The sequence below is a fragment of the Cavia porcellus genome, unplaced genomic scaffold (genome assembly GCF_034190915.1).
Source record: "Cavia porcellus strain 051 isolate PalLab524CR breed Dunkin Hartley unplaced genomic scaffold, mCavPor4.1 scaffold_9, whole genome shotgun sequence".
Lineage (NCBI taxonomy): Eukaryota > Metazoa > Chordata > Mammalia > Rodentia > Caviidae > Cavia > Cavia porcellus.
The window spans coordinates 64,797,720-64,818,408 of NW_026947492.1; the positions used below are offsets into that span (position 1 = coordinate 64,797,720).

At 38.8% G+C, this 20,689-nt stretch overlaps 2 protein-coding genes across 2 annotated transcripts; one reads left to right on the forward strand and one right to left on the reverse strand.

Moving 5' to 3' along the window:
- Nucleotides 1-12,674: 12,674 nt before the first annotated feature.
- Nucleotides 12,675-13,646, forward strand: LOC100723762 (olfactory receptor 51S1-like). Its single transcript, XM_003460745.1, has one exon. The coding sequence runs from the start codon at nt 12,675-12,677 to the stop codon at nt 13,644-13,646; it is 972 nt and encodes a 323-aa protein (XP_003460793.1).
- A 5,856-nt stretch (nt 13,647-19,502) lies between these two features.
- On the reverse strand, nt 19,503-20,300 carry LOC100724047 (olfactory receptor 51A7-like). Its single transcript, XM_023560173.1, has one exon. The coding sequence runs from the start codon at nt 20,298-20,300 to the stop codon at nt 19,503-19,505; it is 798 nt and encodes a 265-aa protein (XP_023415941.1).
- Nucleotides 20,301-20,689: the final 389 nt, after the last annotated feature.

Here is a 20,689-nt window from a genome sequence, read left to right on the forward strand (position 1 = left end):
ATGTCTACCAAAATATATGAGATGCTGTGAATATTAAAAGGTGCTATTAAAAGATGCTGTGAATATTATAGTTGTAAATGTACACATTTAAAAAAATTCTCAGATAAACAGCCTAACTTTATACCTTAAAACTTATAAAAATGATACACTTAAACAATAAAGAGGAAAGAATAAAGGCTAGAGAAGATATAAAATACATAAGTGAAAAACAGGAAAACAACCAGCTATTTAAGATTTAGTGTTATGAAAAAATCAGCAAAATTGGTACTAAGGTATACTAATAAAGAAATGAAAAGAAATATTCAAACAACTAAAATTAAAAAAGAAGGGATACATTACGAACCACACGACAAAAATTAAAAATTATTACAAGAAATGCTATCAATGGTTATACACCAAAAACTAGAGAACCTAGAAGAAAGAGATAAATTCATGGGAACACAATCCACATGAGTGAATACTAACGTAGCTAATTTGAACAAAAATAATAAATAAAAGGCTTGAATTACCAATACCAAAAAATTACCAATGCCAACAAAGGAAAGTGCATAACAGATATTTACAATGGATATTTGGACTACATTTAAAGAGTTAATGCCAAAATTTTACTGAAACTTTTCTAAAAATTCAAGTGGAGAAAACACTTTCAGTCTTTTCCAGGAGGCCAGTATCAGTCTCATATATCTTTCATGATAAAAATATCCAACAAACTGGAAATAGAACGAACCTAGTTCAGTATAACAGAGATCATTTTTGAAAGTCCACAATTAATGCCATGCTCTACAGTTGCCATTTGAAATCTTCTTTTTTAAGTTCATAAACAAGGAAAAGATAATTTCTGACACCAGTTTTATCTAACAGTATTGAAAGCAATAGCCATGGCAATTAAAAAAATAAGAAATAAAAGTTGTCCAGTTGTAAAAGGAAAAAATAATTATCTGTTCTCTAATGATGTGTTATTGTATGTAGAAAACTCAAAATCACACACACACACACACACACACACACACACACACACGAAAGTCTTTTATACTAAAAGAATAAATCTAGAAAATTTGCTAGATTCAAAATCACAAAATCAGTTTACTCACTAACAGTGGACAATTCAAAAATTAAATTAAGAAAATAGTTCCAGGCAGTACAGTATCACAAAAAATAAAATATTTAGGAATAAACCTAATCAATGAGGTTAAAGACCTACACACTGGTAATTAGCAAACTGGTCAGATATCACAGTCTATGAAGCAAAGGACTCAATATTGTTAAAGTATTCATGTAACCTAAAGGACTACAAATTCAGTGCAGTCCTAGCAAAGCCCCATAATATTTTTGCTGAAATAAACATTGTTTCCTCAAATTTATATGGATGCTCAAGGGACAATAGATAGCAAAACTTAGTTTAAAAAAGAATAAAAAAGTTGGAGAATTCAAAATTCCTGGCTTTTAAAAACACTACAAATCTATACTAACAAATAGTGTATCTTGGTTGTTTTTTCCTCATTGTTGAGACAAAATACCTGACAACCAAAATGAGAGAAGAAAAGGTTTTTTTAACCTACAACTGGTAGAGGTTTCAGACCATACTCACCCTGCTCCAAGGCAGGGCAGCATGGCTAAAGGGCAGCTGTGCATGGTGACTACAAGTAACAAGTGCAAAAAGGGCAAAAGGGGGCAAAGCATACCTCCTTCCCTCCCTTATACTGCATGCCGGCTATCTGCCCTGGGGCAGGTGCAGCGCTCACACTTCCAACCCTAGCAGTAGACAGCAAACCAGTCATAATCTCTAGATTTACCTGCCTCCATGACTGCAGAAGGCTTGAGGGGGCAATCTAAATGTAAACCAAAACACAATGTGGTATTGGCACAAAAAAGAGACAAACTAAAGGAGTATAATTGTAAGCCAGAAAAAAAAATATCCAGAAATAAACCCTTATGTGTATGATCTGTTAATTTTTGAAAGAGTTCCAAGGCCAACAATGGAATGACAGTGTTTTCAGCAAATAATGATGGTAAAATTGGATCTCCATATGCAAAAGAATAAATTTGAAATATTTTCTTATGCTGTATTTAAAAGTTTACTTAAAATGGATTAAGGGCCTAAATGAAAGACATAAAACTATAAAATTACTGTAAGAAAATATTGGGGGAAAGTTTCATGGCATTCGCCTTGGCAGTGATCTCTTGGATAAACAAATGCCAAAACAGACAAATGCTACTAGATCAAACGTTTAAATAATATTCACATGGGGTACAATTTACCACAGTGAAAAGGGTGAGAGAAAAATACTTACACATTATACTTCTGATAAAGGATCAATACCCATGCTGTATCAAAAACACTCAACAATAATGAAAAAACAAATAAATTGATTAAAATAGGCAAAGTATTTGAATAAACACACCTCAAATAAACAGCAAATAAGAACATATTCAATATCATTAATACTCAGAGAAACAGGGATCAACCACAATGAGATATCTTTCCTACCAGGTAACAAATAACAGACAATAGTATTAGTGAGTATAGAAAACCGTGACCTTTATGTGAGATTGATGGAATTATTATTGGTTCATCTACTACAGTAAATATGATGTTTCCTCAAAAAAATTAAAAACAGAAGTACCATATTGGTATAGGGGGGAAAAATCCCTTATTAGATATTGGATATCTAGTAGATGTCCAATACGAGTTCTTGTTCTCTAAAATTGAAGATGAATTTTAGGAGCAATGAAGATTTAAAGCAGAATACATTAATTAAGAGAAAGAAAGCTTTGTCTGACAGGAAAAAGGAGTCCTGAGTAGGTTGCGAGGACCCTGCCTTTTACAGGGATTTTTACAGAGCAAAAACCCAAGGTGAAACAGGACCAAGGTAGGAAAAAATGGGAACTCACAAGATGAGCATGAAACAGGGACATAAATATGGCTAACCAGTGAGATTGTAAGTATAATAGCTGAAGTAAAATTGTTCAATTGGAGACAAATGGGGAAGCAAGTGACTTAGTAAGCGGGCATGCATATGGAGCATGGGCTGTTGCTGGAGGGGGTTGGGTTAGTGGCTCCTTTTGACTTCCTCAGGATGATGGAAATCAGTATAGTATACCAATCCCTGATGTTTAACATTAGGATATGGGTGCATTTGTTTGACCTTTTGTCTTGAAGTCTGGCCTACCACAGGAGCTGTCTATCTCCCCCACAGCTGCAAGTATCTGGTCTTCTACACTGGCTCCTTCCAGGGTCTACATCTATCTAATCATATGAAATATTTCCTCTTTTTTTTTGTGCTGGAAATTAAACTCAGGACCTTGCACTTGCCAAGTAGGCTCTTATACTGCTGAGCTATATTCCCGGCCCTGCCTATAGTATTTCTATCTAACTCACTATGATCCACCAACTTCAGTGATAAGTATATATCTAAAAGAATACTGAAAGTTGAGTCTCAGAGAAACGTTTGCATACTTGTATCCCTAGCAGCGCTGTTTATAACTGCCAAAGGGTGAAAGCAATGCAAATGACCATGAGGGCTGAATAGATACAGAAAATATGACATACTCATGCAATAGGATTTCATTTACCCATCAATAAATGAAATCTTGTCACATTCTACAACATGGATGAACCTTGATGTGTTGGTAAGTGAAATAAACTAGACACACAAAAACATACTGGATGATTAAATTTATGCAAGATATCTGAAGTAGTCAAATTTATAAGACAAAATGTGACATAGTGATTAATAGGGGATTGAGAGAGATACAAAAATGAAAATGTTTAATTAATATAAAATTTTAGATTTGTAATGTGAAAAAAATCTTGGATTTATAACAAGACAAGTATACTTACTATTGAGCTGTACAAATAAAAATAGCTCAGTGTGCAAGCTTTATGTGACACTGTTTTACAAATCATAATTTTTAAAACATTGCAAAAGATTTGGGGAAGAAATACAGCAAATTTCACAGTACTAGGATTATTTGCTTTGATATGCAAGGAGATCAGACAAAAGTCAGAAATTTCAAATTAGAGGAATAATTATCAGGTAAAGAGCAGGAAGAACTGAAGACATTTGACGTAAAAAGTGCATTCAAATTAAGTTATAGAGTCACTCGGGCTTTAGATATAGGTACTAATAAAATTCTTCAGGCAGAGCAAAGCGCACAAAGGTAAGAAGATTTGAGAACATCTTCAGGGCACGACACAGCCGCCCTGGCCAGCTGTTTACAAGGATGAGGGAGTGATAGCACTGACAGCAGGAAGAACACTGGCATGAGGATGTTAGGGACTTTGAACACCTAAAGATTTTGAAATTTTTCCAAAGGTCAGAGACAGAACAATTGAAGAATTCTGCAGGCGGTCAGTAAATGACCAGACACTGCACTGGAGACGGAATAAAAACAGAGCACTAAAGGTAAAACAAGGTCAGTGAAGCACAAATGAGGGCTGGAAGACAAGACAGAAGAACAAGGTGCAATACAAATGGCACCATGGAGACCCAGGGGAAATGGCTAAACTCTAAGTACTGGTCAAGGAATATGAAAATAATTTTGGGTTTCCCTGACAGAATACAAAGGTGTTAGTGGTACAGCTGTTTTGAGAGGCAAATTTATCACTTTTTCTCCACTCTTAATTGCTTTGAAGTTTTCCTTAAGAATTTTGATGATTCCATTTTTGTCTGCAAGAATGCATCCTTACTCTACATGTAAGAGGGATATAACTTTTTAAAATTACAAATCACATCTTTGCACTTCTCTGCTTTTAAAACACCCCAACATCATTCAAAGTACTTAAAACATGATCTGCTAGCCATGTCTGATGGCAAGGCATACAATCTCTTTCTCTTACCTTTTATGTAGAACACAGAGACTCTTCACTATCATTTCATGACTCCTGTCTAATTTTTTCACATGCCCTATGTAGGGCCATTGTGGTGGATTAAAAACTTGTAGTCAGCTTAAACACCATCTGAACTGAACCAGTGCAGTGCTGAGTGTAGATGGTCCACCTCAGGAAAGTTGCCAGCTAAAAAGGAGAAGTGGTGAGGAAGAGAGTAGTACTGGAGGGTCTTTGAAGGGCTGTTGTTTGGAGCTCTTGGTTCTGCTGGAAGAGCTTGTCATGCTGGCTTCCTGAACATGAACTCAGCTGTTATCATCGCAGGTTCTCAGGACCTTGTCATTGCTGAGAATGGCTATGGTTCATTTTGGGGGAGCTCTGTTTCTTACTCTGAGCATTGTTTTCTGGCTCTGGAGGGAAAGATGGTGTGCTGCTGAATCTCCTGAAGGTTGTCATGCTGGCTTCCTTGAACTAGGTGTACTCATCATTGGAGGAGCTTGGAATCTCACTGTCACTGAGGATGGTATGGTCCTTTTTCGGGAACCTCTGGTTCTTACTTTGAGCATTGCTTCCTGGCTCCAGTACAAAACTCTCAGCCTATTGGCACAGACTTTCTAGTTTCCACTGTTAACTTTGGGGCCTCCTCAGCACTGGTCCATGAAGCAGACTTGCATGAGTCATTGTCATGTGCTCTAGGCCTCCATTTGGACTCATGTGAGGCATTGTCATGGGCTCTATGTTTTCAGCTGAAACTCATGGAGGTTATTGCCGTGATCCAGGCCCTGGGCTGGGTTTCTAGTCTTTAGTGTGTATTTTTCTCCCTGGTGACTGTTATAAATAATACAGTAAATCATGTGTCCTGTGTGATTATCTTCCTTGAAACCCCTGACTACAACAGCCATTTTCTATGGTCATTACTGACTACTTGTTTAGTTCCTATCACTCTCTACTACAATGTACGACCCATAAACAGAGCCTCATATCCCACTTACTACCTCATCCTACAATAATACCTGACATCTAGCTGGTGGTTAGAAATGATCTGTTGAGTGAAAGCCATTTCAAACAGAAAAAGGAACGATTAAGGAACTGTATTGATATGCAAAATATGGTAAAAATGGAAGATAGATATTGTTCTGGATATTTCAATAACATTACAGCTAAACTCTTACTGAAGAGAAGACTCAGAGACTTAACTTCATTTTTTTCATAGCCCTACAGCCAGAAAATAGCAAAGTGAGATTTTCACCCCAAATAGTGTAAATCTAATATCACAGTACAATAGTGTATAATCCTGAATCTATAAAATGATACATACACATGTCAATCTGAGAAAACACAGGCATCCATTTAACCTAATAGGACAGGTTCATTTGTCACATCAATAGATTACTGCCCACTCTATTAGAGATACAGAGTGCAAATAGATACAGGGCCCTTGCTATGATACCAGAAGAATGATAGCTTTGGATTCCAGCATGATGAAGGGATAGGGAAAGATGCACCAAATGGAGCAGAGAACCTAAGACCGGGCATGGATATGAGGGTGTGTGGGATCTGAGGTGCCAGACCAATTTGCTCACTGTCTTCAGTACCATTTATCATGGAGTTAAACTGCACTTGCTAAATTTGAGAAGAGCCTCCAGATCCTGCAAATCACACTTTACAGGCATCTGAGTGAGATAGAAATGTTATAGGCAGTCAGACAGGGCTGGGAGCTCAGAGCCAGTGCAGAAGGCCAGATACCTTGCAACTCTGGGAGAGAAGGACACCTCCATGGTGGGCCAGGCCTCAAGACAAAGGACGAATAAAATGTATCCACATACTTCCTAAGAGTAAGCATCAGGAATTGATATTCTGAATAGGTCTCTATCACCCTGAGGAAGCCAGGAGTCACCATCTCAACACCCTACAGGAAGAGTCACTGTTCTGTATTCATGCCTACTTGCTATATGATTCACTTCCCCATTTGTCCCTGATTTGGTCAGTTCTTACCTGTGCAATTAATCTTAATTGATTGACCATAGTTTTGTCCCACCTCATGCCCACCTTGTGAGTTTCCATGTTTTTTCCACCTTAGATCTATCTCATTTAGTGATATTACTCAATAAATGTCCCTAGAGAAGATAGAGTCCTCCACAACCCACCTGGGACTCTTTCTATCTTTTTCAGACAGAAGCTTTCTTTCTCTCAGTAAATACATTCTGCTCTTAAACTCTATTTTCCCTAAAATTCAAACACAAAAATTGTACCAGATATATAGTATGGTGAGAGTTTTGTATACCTATATCAATACCAGCTCACATTACGTGGAAGGCAGTGGGGAGAGGGATGCAGTGACTGGAGTCCAGGAAATGTTTGGCTGTACCATGGGAGTCGAAAGACTGGTACACTGTCTCCAGAAGGGGGTATTGGGAGGTCAGGGATGAGCCATAATAAGCATGCAATGTGGAATCTGGTTACCCAGGCCATTGCAGAGATTAGCAGAACAAAAGCAACCTTGAAAGGTCTGAGGGTGGGGAACAGCAGCGGATGCCAAGACACATGAGTAACCAGCATGTTTACAAGGATTTGGACTAAATCCAAGACCTGATATAAAGACCACAAGCTGTGATAGATTGGGGGTTGGAATATGTGTGGACAGTCTGATAATACATGACCTATCAGAGAACAAGAGCAAGAAATGGCAGGGGAAGTAAGAAAGTGTGAAGAAAAAAACAGAAGAAAAAGTGTAAGGAGTCAAAACCACTGTCCCAAAGAATAAGCGGGCACTGATCAAGCTCACTGGTGCATTTCAGAGAAACCTCACTATGTTTTACATAGTGCACACATGGCCTGAGTGGAGATACAAACATAACCCTTAGTCTTAGGTTGTAAAGCAAAGTGAATAAGCAATCCCTGCAGAGACAACCTGTGACCTAGGTGGTATTAGCACCATGTGGTACCACACTGAGCTAATGGCAATTAGTAGTAAAAACCAGAGGCCACAAAACCAAAAGGTGTCCCTGAGGGCTAAACCCACAGCACTCTCTGGGGCTCATTATCTATTGTCTGGTAAAAAAAAAAAAAATGCTGGAAGGGGTTGTGATAATGGCCAAAGGACAGTCAGGTCAGTGAAAGAATCACAAGTTATTGGACCTGTGAACACCACGCTGCTGTGAAGTGGAAGGGGACCTGCTTCACGGGCTATGAGAGCAGGGCTGGATGCTAAGGAGGGTGGGATTCATCCCTTCCTGCTGCAGATCAAGTGTTGTCATGGTTCCTCTGCTGGGCAGAACAGCAAGGTCTTAACTAACCATGGCATTTCAGTGAAGCTTCCCCATGGGGGAAGAGAGAGAGGCTGGGAGAGAGAGGCTGGACACCTGTGCTCACCTTTACTGTACCCCCAAACCCCACCCAATCCCCCAGACGTGGCACAGCCAGAGTAACATAAAGATTACAGCTAAGGAAGTACACTACAATAACAAGGTGCGTGAGGGTCGCTGGGAGAAACGAGGCACGGTGAGTGAACTGCTCAAGGGAGAAGCAGGCACAAACAGAACTGGGGCTGGTGGTGGTAAAAATAATGGGGAGAAGGTCAAAGTGGGGAGATGAAAAAGTAAGAGGGGAGAGACAGATGCGAAAGCTCCTATTTCTGAGCCTGGAAGAACAGGAAAGAAGGGAGAGATACCTCAGAAAGTTACTTCAATCTTTGAAGCATTAATATGTAGACTGGGCCTTAGATTTTAAGGTATAGAAAGTGTTAGGAATAGTGCAGTGTTATTCTGGAGAATGAAGAGATACGAGGCTAGGAATTAGACAATGAGAAAAAATTTTGAAGCAAGTATTTCAAAATAACTGAAAGAATTCAACAGATTTCTGTCAGATATAATATAAATAGGTTCTTCTTTAATAAAAATTTAAAATATAGCAGAAAATCTTTGTGCTCATATAGCTTAGAATGTAATATAAAGAAGTGGTTGAAATAATTTACTGGTTCTATTATAAAGGCATTTGGATGGGAATCATGCATAGAGATGTCACACTAGAGGACAGTTTGTTTGAAGAGAAACACTGCATCAGACTGCCTAATGGATCTGATAGAGCGAGAGTTCCAGCAATAGTAAATTGATTCCTAAATGGAAAACAGAGAAGGCAGAGAGAGGTATACATGAAGGTGGTGACTATGAAATAGCGTGCAGTATTTGGAATTAAATAAAACTTGTAGACAATTATAAAATTGAGTGCCAGACTTTAAAAAGACAAAGGTACATCAAAATTATGGTTGAGCATTGTCTCAAAATTGTGTATGGTTCCAAATTTACTGATGATGACAAGTCCTGCTTTGGAGATTTGGAGAACCTAAAAAATTCAATGCCTGTATCTTCTATCCCAAAACCTTAGATGAGTTTCTATCATCTTTTCTTGGTGATAATCTGGAGGGGCCTTGATTCCTAGATTCCTAAAGACAAAGCTGAACTCCGTGGGTGTTCTCAGTGAAGCACATTCTGGGAAGGAAGGACTGTGTGTGTGATAACAACATATATGCGTGTACAAGCACTTTTGTTTCTACGTGCCTGTCCATATGAGTACAAATATATATATGAAATATATATGAAAGTTTAGAAGTATTTCTTCCAAGGGAATAAACATTTGTTTGTGATTTTTGCATCCTTAAATGTGACATGAATGGAAGGGTACACTTTTGTTTGAATTTAGTATAGCGATACTAAATCAGTATCAGTAAATATAAACCTCTTTTACATGTTTATACGAATGTGAATGTTTCAGTGTATGAATTTAGATAAATGTATATGATGTGTGATATTTGGGAAAGCATAGAGTTGTATAGTGTGTGATTATTCTTATTAGCTATTAAATGTATCAATTTCAGTATGAATAGGCTTTTTTGTACTGATTACTTGTTTGTGAGAACTTCTAAAATTCTAAAATAGATGAACTTGTCTAATATGCAAGTTCTCATACAGGGGCTTAAATAGCACTGCAAATGCTTCATTGGTTGTTTCCAACAGACTCTGGGCCCAAATCTCCTTTTTGCTTTACTTTATATCAAACATATCCATTTAATGAGCAGAAATGATCTGTAAAGTATATGCTATGCATCAGGAACTATGCTCAGATCTGAGGAAGGTTTTATGACAAAGATGTAGTCTTCAAATCTGTGTGACACCCATATGGTACTTAGGAGATTGAGGTGGAAGCATAATTTAAATTTATGAGTTCACGAGTAACCTGGGAAATAGACAGAGAGATAGAGAGGAAGACAAACACACATAAGGGTCGAGAGAGACAGAGACAGAAAGACAGACAAAGGCAGAGAGAGAGAGAGAGAGAGAGAGAGAGAGAGAGAGAGAGAGAGAGAGAGAGAGAGACAGAGAGAGAGAGAGAGAGAGAGAGAGAGAGAGAGAGAGAGAGAGAGAGAGAGAGATTTTTAGTGCTGGGAGATGCAAGAAGTGCATACAAGGAGATCAGGAGCACTAAAACCTCTGCAATGAATAATTGTAATACTGATATAATTGTACCAGGCACAAGAGGCAAAGTCCAGAGCTTAGCAGCCAGCAGCAGCAAGGGAAGGATGTTAGTGACAATCTCAGTACAAATCACTGAGACCAATTTTGTTCCTTGGCTGGCATCCTGTAATGTATTTGGATCCCCACAATGTCCACAGATTAGAAGGTCAGGCCCGATCCAGACACAATTTATAACTGCTCTAATCTGATAATTTTGGTGCCTGGAGTGAACTGAGCATTCTGGGAGACCTGTTATGAGCAAGCCCAGTAGGAGGGAAGCAGAGCCTGGGCCAGGTAGGCATGCTGGCTTCAGAGTGTGACTTGGGCTCTGGATGGGAAGATAGAGTCCTGGGTCCAGCAGCCACACAGAAGGCAGAGGAGGCCCTGCATGTCCTAAATCGCATATGTGGACATTTCCTAAGGGGCAGTCAGGGAGACCTTCTCTTATGGTCCCCTGATCTTGGCCAGGATGCACTGGACCCTGAATCTGGCCGACTGGACCCAATAGGGATCCAGACCTGTTGTGGTTTGGAGTGTGGAGTGATACAGTTCTCATCCCAGTGAAGGGTGAGTCAAGGCTGCCCACTCTGCTCTCAGGGGACACAATTGGACAAAATGAGGTAGGGGGTACAGGCAGAAGCTCAATGCATCAGCGTGCTAGAACCCTCTGCAGAAAAATCTTTCCTTAGGAGCCCAGCACATCCCTCCGTTCCTGATCTCCCAGTGTGTTTCATGTTCAAGGTTCTTAAATGTTTAGGTTTCTAACCAGAGACATTTCTCTCTGTCTCTGTCTCTGTCTCTGTCTCTGTGTGTCTCTCTCTCTGTCTGTCTGTCTGTCTCTCTGTCTCTGTGTCTGTCTGTCTGTCTGTCTGTCTGTCTCTCTCTCTCAATCTCTCTCTCTCTCTCTCTCTCTCTCTCTCTCTCTCTCTCTCTCTCTCTCTCTAATTCTCTCTAACTCTCTCTCCTCTCCTGTCTCCTCCTCTGTCTGTGTTTGTATTAGGGTAAAAATAAACCCACTGAACAAATTTTTAAGTATGCAGTTCAGTGTTGTTAAATAAGTAGAAATTCCTTCTGAATTAGATATAATAAATTCAGTTTTGACTTACAATGTTTAAAATTTCAATGAGATTATTGGAGTAAATTCCATCAGCAATCAAGAAGCACGTGTGTGTGTGTGTGTGTGCGCGTGTGTGTGTGTGTAAATGGAAAAACATTTTTTCAAAACAGATTTATAGACTTTTGTGTTGGTCTATATACTTACTAATTTCAGCACTCTTCATATCTGCCATTAGTTCCTCTTACCATGTGGTTTCACTTCCTTTCAGACAGATGCCCTTCTACACCCAGCTGCTGCTGGCCAGTGGCTTGCCACTAGGACTGCAACCTCAGAATAGCAAGTGTTTAGCTGAGGGAATGACTTTCCTGTGTACCTAGTCCTTTTTACTGAAATTAGAAAAGTATTTGGATATGATAGTTGTAGTTGTGTAGTTAATTCCAAGGCTCACTTTGGGAAATCACTGTGTTAATGCCACCAACTTTTTTTTATTCGTTTTTGTAATGTCCCCACAATTGTCTTCTAATTGAGGGAAGTAGGAGCGGCTTTAAAATGCATATGCTAAGACTTGTTTCAAATTATTTAAAGTTAAGATATACAGTACATTCAAATAGAGCAGTCCACGATGAAATAAACATAGAAGGGAATAGGGATGCATTTTTGATTTGTCAGTTGATAGACTTTAGTTGTTATCATGAAAGTAAATGAGAACTGAGGAAAAAGAAAAAAGCCAAGTAATGATTCTTCAGGAATAAGGGTGTGTAAATTAATAGATCACTCAGAAAAAAATGCTTAAGAGAAATGAGTGCTCCTTGATTTAGAAACAAAGTATCAGGTACTTTCAAGAGAACAATTAACATGGATCAAATGTGACTGATAAGGCAGCAGGAAAACAGACTGTGTGGGAAGAAGAGAAAAATGAATAGAAAGTGGATTTGAGAATACAGATCTCTCTAGTATTTGTCAGGTAAGGAAAGAGCTAAATCAGGAAAGTGGTACAGAGAGGGACAGGATTAAACGCCTATGGATAAATAGTTCTGGGAGAGGAAGAGAGCGAGGAAAGCAACTAGAGAAAAAGCTCCAAGTCCAGGGATGTAAACAGCATAACATTTAGAAGGGACGTGTTGGTTCATAGGAAAGGAATGTGTATGTATATGTATGCATGGAGAGGAGAGAGGAGAAGCAAGCTATTGCAGAAATCATCATACAAATATGTCACAAGATTAAGTAAACATCTTTAATCAATTTTTAGTTTCCAGAGTTCAAATTGTTATGCTGAACTATGTCAACACTCTCCACCAAAGCAGCTCCCAATGGCAGCACCGCGATGGCTCCCACCTTCCTGCTGGTGGGCATGCCTGGCCTGTCTGCTGTACCATCCTGGTGGACAATACCTCTCGTTGCTGTCTACCTCCTCTCTGCCCTGGGTAATGGCACTGTCCTTTGGATCATTGCCCTGGAGCCCACGCTCCATCGTCCAATGCATTTCTTCCTCTTCCTGCTCAGTATGTCTGATGTTGGTTTGACTACAGCCCTGATGCCCACCTTGCTGGGCTTGGCCCTTGCTAATGTTCATGCTATCCCTGCCTCCGCCTGCCTCTTACAGATGTTCTTTGTCCATGTGTTTTCTGTTATGGAGTCCTCTGTCTTGCTGGCTATGGCCTTTGATCGGGCACTGGCCATCTGCCGCCCACTTCACTACCCAGCAATCCTCACCAATGACATTGTCAGCAGGATCAGCGTGGCCATTGCTTTCCGATGCCTGGGTGTCCACCTGCCACTACCTTTTCTCCTGGCCCACATGCCATACTGCCACCCACAGACTCTGACTCATTCTTATTGCCTGCATCCAGATATGGCCCGTCTAGCTTGCCCAGGAGCTTGGGGTACATTCTACAGCCTCGTGGTGGTCTTGTCCGCTATGGCATTAGACCCCCTGCTGATTTTCATCTCCTACGGCCTGATTGGCAGGGTGCTGCACAGCGTGGCATCCAGTGAGGATCGCTGGAAGGCTGTGCAGACCTGTGCTGCTCACCTCTCTGCTGTGCTCCTCTTCTACATCCCTATGATTCTCCTGGCCCTTGTCAACTGGCTCGAGCTGCCGCTCCCTCCGCCTGCACGCACGCTTCTCTCCTATGTCCACTTCCTGCTGCCCTCACTGATGAATCCTGTTCTCTACAGTGTTAAGACGAAGGAGATTAGAGAGAAAATACTCAAGCGGCTGCATCGCAGGAGGGTGGGCTGTGCTCAGTGAGCAGGCAATGAGTAGGATGTTTCTCCACACCCGGCTTAGAGGGCTCCCAGGACAAGGACTCAGTTCCTCACATGTAAAATAGTCATTCAGGTAAATGAGTGCATGTACTTGAATTGAATGTATATACCTGTTTCTAGAAATGTGCATGTTTAAAGAGTCCCAGGGAATTGAAGAAACCCCCAACACACACACACACACACACACACACACACACACACACACACACACACACACACTTACACTCAGTGACATAAAGCACCAGACTCCAGGGTTCGCTCAGCCTTCCAGGTGTGTGACTGTTGTTTAGTTGCTGTGAATTCCCTCACTGTATCTATAACCTAATACCTGAGGAAAGTAGAGAAGCTAAACCACACGCGGCACAACAAAGGGAAGACTGTAGCACTCTGCCCAGCTGGAGGAAGGATTTTCCCCTGCGTTGTACCATGACTCAAGGTAGTATTCTGATTGATCCTTAGCACTGAAATGAATGAGAAAAATTGTGCACACTCTCATTTATGGTCTTCAAACCAAGATATAGGTCACTTAACTCATCATCCAAGAAAAGGAAGAAGAAATATAACTTTCTACGCTGTATATTTTTAACTTTAGCCTATTTAGTATATGTGTGTAGCATAGTTTCCATCCCTTGTGTGGAGTCGGTGTATGTACCTAACACATCTTATTTCCTTTTCATCCCCTCCCTCGTCTCTTGATCATCTTCTTAGCATGTTACGTGTGTACTAGTTAATGTTCACATTCCTTGTGTGTGGTTGGTACATAAAAATAAGACATCTCAATGCTTCCAATTTTAAAATATAAGTTGAATTTTTGAAAATATACACATTTACTGTTAAAATTTCGCGTAATTCAGAAAAAAAATGGAATAAACAAATACCACCTTACATGACATCATCCATGCTTAACTGTAATTGTCTTTTTGTTTGTTTGTTTGTTTTTTGTACCAGGGATCGAACTCATGACCTGGCACTTGCCAGGCAGGCACTTACGCCACTGAGCTAAATCCCCATTCCCCCAATTATCATTTTAAAGAACATTAATATAGTGCTTTATATAAGTAGAGTCTTTAATGTTGTACACAGGATTGCTGGTCTTAATCTTTGCTTCCTGACAGTTACAGCATTATACTGATACACTCACATCACAGAGATCAGAGTTGGCACATGGGACTCACCTTCAGCATGATGTTGAGAATGCACACACTATTTGCTCTCTTCAGTAAAATATTCTTGGGCTGCGTATGTAAACCAGCAGGCATAAGGCCCTGTTTCAGTCTCTAGTCCTAGAAAATCATGATCACCATCATCACCAATATCTTTAATCTCTATGTTCCAAAAATAATCTCTTATAATTTTGTCTAAAATTAAGCCAGGTGTGGTGTAATCTCAGGAGGCTGAGGAAGGGGGTCGCCATGAGTCTGAAGGCTAGCCCAAACTGTACTGTGAGATCTTGCCTCAAAATAAATGAATAAATAAATAAATTTGTCTAAAATTACTATAATAAATTTTACTTTTAAGTCTTTCTCTGTCAAAGTCCAAAAATATATTAATCACTAGTAATAAAATTTCATTAATTACACATATGAACTGAGACAATCATATATAAAATTTATTTTTATTCTCACTGAAATAAATACTACGTATGTCGTCTTTTAAATGCATACATATGTATACTTATACATACAAAACACATGCATCTGTGTGTGTATGGAATTTGCATTACAATTCCTTTAATTACGACATCACTAATCTTTTTAAATAGCTTCACAGTGGATTTAGTTAAAAATGTGGCATAAAGCAATCTAAGTGACGTTTTAATGGAATGATTAAAAGTTTTGGATTTCCAATAGGAATTATATTTGTAGAATAACTATAAGAGAGTAAACATTCATAATTTTTCACAAGAATCTATGATGTGTTACTTTTAACAATGCCATTTTTATATTGTTTTACGAAACTCTTTGTTCTATGTGTTTTATAAATGTATGGATTTTGTTACTTTTATAAATAAAACATTTGTCATTTATCATTAAGGTGCTTTATCCAATTATTATGTACATTAGTATAGTATTATTTATTATTTTATTCTTGTACTTTAGGTGTAGCATAAGTAACTAAAACCTGTGGTTAGTATTTCCAAAATATTCAAGCAAATTAAGTAATTTTTTTTTGTTTAAATCACTAACACCTCCAAAACAACTATAAAAGATAAGAGTAAAAATAACTATTAAGATTTTATATTTTTAATAGAAGCAACATTTTTGTTTTACTTTTTAAAATTATGGGGGCCAGGGATGTAACTCAGTGACACAAGTCACTGTCTGGAAAGCACCAAGGTCCTGAATTTGATTTTAGTAACACAAAATAAAGTACAATTAAAATTATAGTTTGCTGATAGATTTTTGAGTAAACTCTGTAACATTTGAATATCTAATTTGCATTTCAATTTTATTAAGTTCTTAACAGGCTTGTTGCTGAATCATCTTGAATCCTTTTCAGCATTCACTGATAAAATAAAATAATACTCTTTAATAAAATTTTGGGTACTGAAACATCCTTGTTCTCTTGTGATTAGAAAACAATGCATTTTAAATGGAAGGAAGCAAACCAAATCCACATATTTCAAAACAAGTACATTGATACGTTCAGACATGATCTTAATACAGTACCAGGCTTCCCTTCCAGATGTATGTTTTCTTTCTAAAGCAATTAGATGAGTTAGTATCTCCTTTTCCCAGGCTAAGATTTAAGAATTTCCCAAATGTATGAAAGTATTACTGAGACAGCACTTGACTTCACATTTGCCTTAAACAGGGCCTCTGTTGTTTTAAAAATGTTAGAACAGATCAGTCCAGAAAAAATGCTGATAACCTCTGAGAGAAATCCCACCTCCCCACATCTATCCGTCTCCTCCCCCAGCCTCACTCAGATAACCAGTGAAGCACTGGAGAAAAAATGAGGTGAGCTTCAGGTTTGGAGTCACATAGAGTCTCAACTTTAATCCTCACCCCACTACTCGTTTTGTCCCCCGTGTCACAGATGCAGTGAAGATGGTATGAACTAGGTCCTCACAATGTCGTACACAAATATCACATTCAATAAATGGTGGTAACTTAAAATAATGCAGATAACAGTTACTATATTTAAACACTGTAAATATTCAGTTTGAATAAAAGACTCCTACTACTTCATTTTGTAACCAGAAAACTGCAGTGTGGGGCCTGCTGAAAATGTTTTGGAATTGATTTGTGTAAATCAGTGATGGTGAGCTAAAATCTATCACCTTTGGCTGCTTCATCATATTTATTACTCTGCTAAACTGAGCAAGAGAAAAATATTCTTTCACAGTAAAACTTCAGCTACTTGCTCCAGATTCCTAGTCTTTCTGGCTTCTGTCAGAAACATCAAGCTTCCAGCCCTTGGGATTACCACCTCAGGCCTGAGAATCACACCATGCTCCCTTTGAAAAGTCACTCTGCATCAGTCTATTGATATGTGGGGAAGAATATTCTTTTCAGTAGCACTGGGGGGGGGGTGGGCATATTAACAAGGAATTTGCTTGTTAAACAAAATTAAACAAAATTTAAGGGAGATACACAGCAACTGGATAAAACTTCAGATCCCAGAAATGCTTTACAAAATCCATACTCTGGATTTGTCTGAAAGCTTGGCAAAGCCATCTAGACTAGCAAGCACAATTTAAATCTCTCTCTCTCTCTCTCTCTCTCTCTCTCTCTCTCTCTGTGTGTGTGTGTGTGTGTGTGTGTGTGTGTGTGTGTGAAAAAGAGAGAGAGAAGCCAGAGACAAAGGTGGGTATCATAAGTTCAAATTCCTGGTAGAGCCAGACAAATAATAAATACATGGAACAAGTTGCAAGTATTAGGTACTGTGTTAACTAGCAGGTCAGTCAACTCTCAGTGGATTTTTCCCTGTGAGAATACAGGCCTCAAATAGCAATGTACTTCTACTGTTAAAGTAATATAGTATATAAATATGATTTTATATGAAATTATCAAAATAATATATGGCCCAAACAAAACTGCCTGGAGAACATATTTTATAAACAGTTAACTTACTTAATATTTATAATGCCTAAAGAATGTTTATGTTCTTGTTTTCAAAGTGCATATGAAATACATAATAATGTATAATACACACAAATTAGTATCATACATTGAAGTCACACAGCTGTTTAGTATCAGAGTCAAGGACAGAGGATGTATTTTTGAGTTTATCTCATCTTCCTCCTGAAAAGGCTGACCTTACAACAGAGTTGAGAAAGCATATAATTCTGGATGAAGCTGAGGCTCTGAATCATAGTTTTGCGATATATTCGTGTGCAGGAGTAATCATGAACACTGTGCCCCTATAGGAAGACGGCATAGTCCCAGGGGCTCCTGCAGACTTCTGGTTGGCCTTTAGACATTAGAAGATTCTGAAAGTTCTTTATTCTGACTTCATTAAAAATGCCAGGAAGTAGCAGGTGTCTTCAGGCAGACTCAGGTGTCACAGTGTTTCAAATGTGAACTGTGAAGTGACAGTCATTTTTGGCTAAATTTTTATGGGATATCTTGAACTCAGATAGCAGCATCCAAGGGAGGAATCGTATATCCTACATAGGTCCCTGAGGTGTTAACTTTTTCTGTGAGGTGTAAAGAAAAGAGAGCTGAGCAGAGACAAAGTGATGGCTACTCTGAATCGCTCTGAATCACTCTGGATCTTTCTGGAACACTTCAGTGTTTACTGGCCCTGATCTTCATGACCTAGTGAATGTCCCTTGGTGCTTTGATTCAAGTTTTCTTTGTCATAGAGATTGCTAAATTATTATATGTTCTCTAACATTTTAAAATCCACTAGGCCAGCTATTTACCAAAAATGACCTCTTTGACTTCGTACCTTTTTTTTTAAGTGTAAATTGATACACATCTACAAAAGCATGCACTCTGGAAAAGTTACTTTATTGTCAGAAGTTTTAAAAAATAGCACACAGTTCTTGTCCTGTAGAAATGCACAATACAGTGGTGATGAGAGACATGCACTTAAATGTACAGTTGCACATGAGCCCCTGATCACTTTACCCCGGTGACCCAGGTCTTACCCCTACCACAAATGCTGAATTCTGCCAAGATTCTTTTATAACTCATTCCCTATAAAATAACTTCATATAGAATCAGCCTAAATAAATGATAGAGTTGCTCTAATTTCCCCTTTCATACTGACTAGAAAAATATTTATTGAATATTAACATACATATCAAACTCCTGAAATCTTGCTAAAATGAAGACTGACCTGCAAGCTTGCAGCAGCATAATAAAGTTCCAACATTTAAACGTCTTTAGACAATGTGTTGCTGATGATCACTGGGCTACACTTTTAATAAACAAAGTAAAAAACAATCTCAGTAAAACTCAGACCCCTTGTGAAGAGTTTAATTTAAATAAAAATGAGAATTTAAACAAGAGAAGGCACATGATTCTAGATCCTAAATGCTTCCAAAATCTTACAGGGTTCCCTTAGTCACAGTCCAAGCCTGTACTTTCCAGCTCTCCCTTGCAAGATTCTTGGGATTTTTACTCTTCATTCTTGTGCTGGAGGATAAATATCTTCAGCGAGTCAAATAACAACAAAATGATTCATGTAGTCTATGAAATGAAAGCCTCTATTTGAAATTCAGAAATGATGTTAACTATTAATGCTAATTTAATCATCATGAAGTCAAAGAAACAACTTCCTTTTTGGTTGAAAAACTGTCCTCTTTCTGTGGTAGATATCTCAGAGAAAACAAAACTTTCACTTTTGTGCCATCACTTAGACTTCAGATCCAGCTTCTCTAGGAGTTTTACTCTAATCTGCCGAGTTTGCACACAGTATACAATGGATTCATCAATGGTGGTACCAGCAAGAAAGCATCTGTTATCAGAATCATAGCTAAAGGAGACTTATGCTTAGCAAAATGGTGCATAGTGGCCAAGGGGATGATGGGCATGTATATTAGTACAGCAAAGATATGAGACACACAGGTATTAAGAGCTTTGAGCCGCTCCCCTTGAGATGCGACGCCCAGCACTGTTTTCAGTATGAACACATAGGAGATGGCAATGACCACACTGTCTGACATCACACAGAGTGCAACAAACAGCCCATAGTAAATATTGACCGTATTGTCTGAGCAGGCCAGCTTCATGATATCCTGGTGGAGGTAATAGAAGTGTGATAATAAGCACTTACTACAGTATCTGAGCCTCTTTAATATAAAAGGAAGGGGAAGAACTAGAAGAATGCTTTTAATGGCAAGTGCTAGCCCAATTTGCAAAACTCTGTAGTTGGTGAGGATAGAGCTGTATCTCAGGGGATGGCAGATGACAACAAAGTGATCAAAGGACATGACCAGGAGCACTGAAGACTCCATGTCTGTGAATCCATGGATGAAGAATTCCTGGGAAATGCATGCATCAGCAGAAATTCCCATAGCACTGAACAAGAAGATTCTTAGCATAGTAGGGATAGAGGAGAAGGACAAGCCCAGGTCAGACAGGGCCAGCATGGAGAAGAAAGCGTACATGGGCTCATGTAGGGAAGTATCTGTTCTGATGACAGAGAGGATGGTGCAGTTTCCCAGGATGGGCATGAGGTACATGAAGCAGACAGGATTGAGATCCAAACATGCATATGCTCAAGCCCTGGGATCCCAATCAACGGAAATGTGGTAACTTCAACCTCTGAAGTATTGGGAGGAAACATCATAGATAGATTCCTGTTCAGCTGCTGTAAGATCTAAAGTGACATTCAAAAGAATAGACAAAAATTATCTCTGGATTGTGAAATAAATTCAAAAAATAGGCGAAAAGTATCTCTGAATTGTGAAACAAATTTAATACAGCTCAATCTTAGTTGACCAGAAATAATATAACTTTTTGTCTACAAGAAAAAGGTAGAGCCAACATAAACTTCTTCATAGCATTTATGTAAGACCTCTACATTAGTCTTCTAGTCTAACAAAAATACTGCAATTTGTGCTGCTTGGAC

Bases quoted from the DNA above. Each gene is read 5' to 3' on its own strand.
- LOC100723762 (XM_003460745.1), top strand. From the start codon at position 12,675: ATGTCAACACTCTCCACCAAAGCAGCTCCCAATGGCAGCACCGCGATG.
- LOC100724047 (XM_023560173.1), bottom strand. From the start codon at position 20,300: ATGTACCTCATGCCCATCCTGGGAAACTGCACCATCCTCTCTGTCATC.